Source organism: Medicago sativa, chromosome 2 (assembly GCF_051527215.1).
Source record: "Medicago sativa cultivar Bolivia chromosome 2, Bolivia_mono, whole genome shotgun sequence".
Lineage (NCBI taxonomy): Eukaryota > Viridiplantae > Streptophyta > Magnoliopsida > Fabales > Fabaceae > Medicago > Medicago sativa.
This window is the reverse complement of record NC_140750.1, coordinates 47,886,698-47,891,824: the sequence shown is the minus strand read 5'-3', so window position 1 is coordinate 47,891,824 and position 5,127 is coordinate 47,886,698. Positions and strand designations below refer to the sequence as shown.

Below are 5,127 nucleotides of genomic sequence, written 5' to 3'. Positions count from 1 at the left end.
TAGTAATTTGAAAAGGGGGTTACATTTAGGGACAAAAATAAAATCAAATGGATGGTTACATTAAGGGACGGAGGGAGTATCTTCCTTAAAAAGTTTCGGAAAAAAATCAATAAAATTCAACCCCATGTTTTTCTCACATTCAACTACTAAATGACATGGCACATTAGTGTTCACTGAAAATAGCATGTTGCCACTTGCAAGTAAATGATAGAGCACACACCTTTCAAAAATAAACGAGGAATGCTAGCAACTCTTTATTTTGAGCAGTCTCTCTAGCATTTACTCTTTTATTGGGTGAAATCAATATAGGACCTACACTTTGAAAATGGAACCCACATAATGTGGTGGGACATACATTGATTTCATCCAATAAAAGAGTGAGTGCTAGAGAGTGTTCAAAAGAGAGTGTTGCTATCACTTCTCAAAATAAATACATTAAGAGTAGCATGTTGCCAATAAATGATACATACCTGATTTACTACACGTGCTTAAAATCTAGTCCTATAAAAAATCCAACATTTGGAACTCAGAACTCAGCTCATAGTAGCATTGCTCTTCCTTGTTTTAAATTCAGTATATAAGTGTTACTGTTGAGACTATGGAGGAAATCAACAACACAGCTATGAACGTATCATCAAGCAGCAGCTGGTTATCTGATTTGGTAAGAAAATGGTTGATTATATATAAATTAATTCCTTAACACTTGAAATTTCCTGCAAAATATTTCAAGTTGAGTGTCATCATTCATTTAATAATAAACCATTTTGTAGTACGTTTATAACAAAATTTAAAGAGAAACTATAATTAATGACCTCACATACAAATGCCTCTCCTAATACATAATATCCCTAAGTTGACCATCTCATATTTAGGTTCTCATGTACAATATTTCTACAATTATTAAGAATATCGACAGGTAATGATTCAAATATTGATTTAAAGATATAATTTTAATAGAATCTAATATGTGAATGTTTTCTTCTGTACTTTTTACGGTAAACAATTCATTTTTCGGTTTATTAAATAATAAAAAATGTGAAGGTCATACTCTCTAAGACACTCCAAGTATAACACTAACATGTCATCAATCTTTTTAATTTGTTGACCTATTACCGGATCCATTTTAAAAAAGTCTAACTATTTATTTTATGATAAAAAATAAAAAAGACTTTTAGATCTAAGTTGTTTTTTCCCCAAATATTGTCATGGACAAATTAAGTTAAATATCTTTTGTAAACAATCACCAAAAGAATGTTTTTACATGTTTTTCAATTACAAAACAAAAGAGAATGTCATTGTAGATGATGTTATGCTTCTGTATATGAACGGAAAAAACTTATGCAAAAGAGAATGCCCTTTTTAAATTGAATAAATACAACAACAAAAAATGGAACCTAGCGAAAATTAAAGATGGAAATAAATTTAATATGTCATAAGAAATGGAATCCCTATCTCTAAAACAGTATAGATCACTATTGACCAAGCCATTGATGGACACCAGAGCTTTGAGATGAGACAGATCGATCGCGGCAAAAAAAAATTGATTATGTGATGTTGCTGATTATTATTGAAGTGTGTTAGAGGAATGTATAAAAAAGTGACCCTGGCAATATCTCTTAAATAACTGATGTATCTGATCTTTAATATAGACTAAATATATCAGTTATTAATGAATCTAAGAAGTGAATATTTCCTATAAAAAAACACTAGTGAGAGTATATAAATTTTGAGAGATATAATTTAATAACAACCTTGAATTTATTAACATGTGCAAATTTGCACATGAGAGACAAACTTGCTCTTAATTGTCGTAGTTAATCACAAATAAATGGTTGATTATAAATTAATTCTTTAATATATACTTAACAGTTCCTTTTTTCCCAGGAAATGGACGAACACAATTTATTTGTTGAGGAATGCAACCTGAATTTCCTTGATACTGGTGTGGAAGATTTTCTTTCACATGACATAGCTAATGTCTTCCAAGAACAAAATAAACAACAACGTTTAACTTCGGGGTCCACTTGCACAACTCTCAGCAACGCATTTAGTGATGAAACAAAGTTGGATTGTTTTGACTTCGATATTGATAAGACAATTATGGAGATGAAAACTATTGATCATAGTGACAAAATCAATGAAACCTTTACACAAAAACTTTCTTCATCTTTCCAAGTTCAAATCCCATCTTTTGACAGCCCCCCAAATTCACCTACCACTAGTTCCCAACAATTTTCTGGATTTGACCCCACCTTAAACTCAAAACAAAATGAAACAGTTTCAGTGTCTCCAACTGAATTGGAAAATAAGAATCATTCAACAAAAACCTCAAAAAGCAAAAGGTCTCGTGCTAATAATGGTGAGGATCATATCATGGCAGAGAGAAAGCGAAGAGAGAAACTCACCCAAAGCTTCATTGCTCTTGCAGCTCTTGTTCCCAACCTTAAAAAGGTACAATAAGTAATTTTTATTTACCCTCATAGCTATTAACTAGCTCTTTTAATTGATCTTTAAAATTAATAATTAAATGAACTTATTTTTTTTTCCTATTTTTTTTCTTCATATTACACTGCTCACTGATGGTTTGTGTAAAATTATGTTAGATGGACAAGTTTTCTGTACTAGTGGACACTATCAAATACATGAAAGAGCTTAAAAAGCGTTTGGAAGTTTTAGAAGAACAAAACAAGAGAATAAAAACAGAGTCACATGTGGTTCTGACCAAACCAGACCTCTGCAGTGATGATGATTCCTCATCATTTGATGAGCGCAATGAAAGTGTTGCTGGTTCAATATTTCAAGTGCAAGCAAACGTGTTAGGGAAATATATGTTGATTCGGATCCAATGTAAGGATCACAAGGGACTTCTAGTTAAAATTATGGTCGAGATTCAAAGATTTCAACTATGTGTTGTCAATAGTAGTGTTTTACCCTTTGGAGATTCCATCCTTGATATTACTATCATTGCTCAGGTAGTGAATGTCTCTCTACAACCCTACCTATCTTTAAATTGCAACAAAAAACTTTTTTCACCACTTTTTAACTTTTGGTATCATCAAAATTAAAGTATTTTATTCCAGGTTTTTTGCAATATATTTGCTTGATATATTCATTTTGTTGTCTTTGAATTTTGGTGTTTTTATTATTTACCATTGTATTTAATATTAATCTTAATTATTTTATAGTTGGGTGAAGGCTATAACTTGAGCATAAAGGAACTTGTGAAGAACATACGCAAGGAAGCATTGAAGTTTATGTCATCATAATAACATGAACATGGTTGCTGTGTACCTCATTTTCGATAAATGATATCTTTGTTCCTATAAGAAGATGCAAACCACTGTTTCTTTTTAAATTCTTAATTAAGATAATACTATGTATATTGGACAAATAACAATAATCTTATTTTTATCGTTTTTCTTTTTTGGTAATTAGTGTATCTACCCGTGCGATGCATGGATAAATTATGTTTAGGATGATTATTTTTAGTTTATTATTTTAAAAAATGAAATGGAAAAAAAAAAGAATGTTTCTCGCATATTCATTTGTATTCAATAATTGAGAAGTGTTAAATATTAAAAGTGATCCTCTCAATCAGAAGTGACAATAAAATTCCAAATACTAGTAGTGATTGTTTGTTTGGATTGTTTGTTTGTATGCGGTTCAGGCATCTTCTGAGTTTTATATTGCTTTTCTTAGCTTGATCAAAAAAATAGTGACAATAAAATTTTAATCAATTTTATTACAGCATAAAATCTCTTTAAGTATTAATTAATTCTGAGACAACTACTAAGGTAGTTTAGGAAATCATTTGTACCCCATGTGGGTGAACATCTTTATTGCGAGGACGATGTATAGACAACTTTTTTTTTTTTTTGAAGGAACGATGTATAGACAACATTAGTGTGCAATTATTGGTGCCCAACATATTGCTTGGTAGAGGGAAATATCAAGGTTTCTGATCCAAATGATTGATCCATCTATTAATAGCCTTTTTTCATTCTTCTTTTTTTTTTTTTTACGAAGCCTACTTGACATTATCATTTAACGTATGTACTTGTCTATGCAAATGAAATTGTGGAACGTACTTATTAAAATAAAGTATGAATATTACTGCGGAAAAAAAAAGTACGAATTATTGAAATACTGGAAGTTTTTAACATTAAGCGCTATGATCCTTTTGTACGTACCCATGATTCTCATAAAGATGGTTTTTCATTGTTAGTTTTGTTGGAAATAAAAACAATTAAGAACACTAAAAAGGAATGGAATGTTATTGGCAAAGAAAATCTATTTCGGATCATGTTTTATGGTTGGAAGGAGAGTGGGGAGACAAAAAATTAGTCAATGTAGTGAATGTGTATGCTCCTTGTGATGGAAGAAGACAACGGGCTTTATGTTCAGACTTACTGCAGAAAATTGCAGAAAAGAATGAAGAAAGATTATGTGTGTTGCGATTTTAATGCAATCAGGGATGATTTTGAGAGAAGAGGATCCAGTGAAAACATTCGAAGGGAGGAAATGGAAGCTTTTGATGATTTTATTGTTGGGTCAGAATTGTTAGACTTACTATTACATGGTAGAAGATTCACCTGGTCTAGACGAGGGGGATCGATGATGAGTCGACTGGATAGATTTATCGTCTCCCAAGCTTCGTTCAGAACTTGGCCTGCAAGCACGTAATGGTGTTCAGACAAGGAACTATCGGATCATATGAAAATTGCTCTTCTCCTATGCAAAATTGCTCACTCCCACGTGAACTGACAAAAACACCTCCAACGTAAGTTAACTCACATTTGGTATAACCTATGTGAGTTAACTCACATTCAACGTGAGTTAAATCATGTTCTGAACACCAACTTGAGTTAACTCACGTTAAACAGTTGTCCATCGGTGGTCGCGTGGTTATGATAAATTCAGTCTTGTCTGCTCTCTCAGTTTACAATCTTCATTACTTGGTGGTTAAGATTTGTAGGAATTGGACAAAGTGTTGGCAAAAGTGTGATCATTGGGCAAAAGTCTGGTGGAGGTAGCTTGGACATTCTGGCCACAACTAATTTGAAGGGGGAGAGGAGGAAGCGGTGGTGTCATTCCTCAAATCATTCTACCATAGAGGTTTACTGCAAA

The 5,127-nt window shown here is 32.1% G+C and overlaps 1 protein-coding gene across 1 annotated transcript; it reads left to right on the top strand.

Annotated features, from left to right (window-relative positions):
- Nucleotides 1-521: 521 nt before the first annotated feature.
- On the top strand, nucleotides 522-3,600 carry LOC146947022 (uncharacterized). Its single transcript, XM_085744762.1, has 4 exons — nucleotides 522-661; nucleotides 1,885-2,451; nucleotides 2,604-2,972; nucleotides 3,186-3,600. Exons 1-4 carry the CDS (start codon nucleotides 599-601, stop codon nucleotides 3,264-3,266), a joined length of 1,080 nt encoding a protein of 359 aa, XP_085600888.1. The 5' UTR covers nucleotides 522-598; the 3' UTR covers nucleotides 3,267-3,600.
- Nucleotides 3,601-5,127: the final 1,527 nt, after the last annotated feature.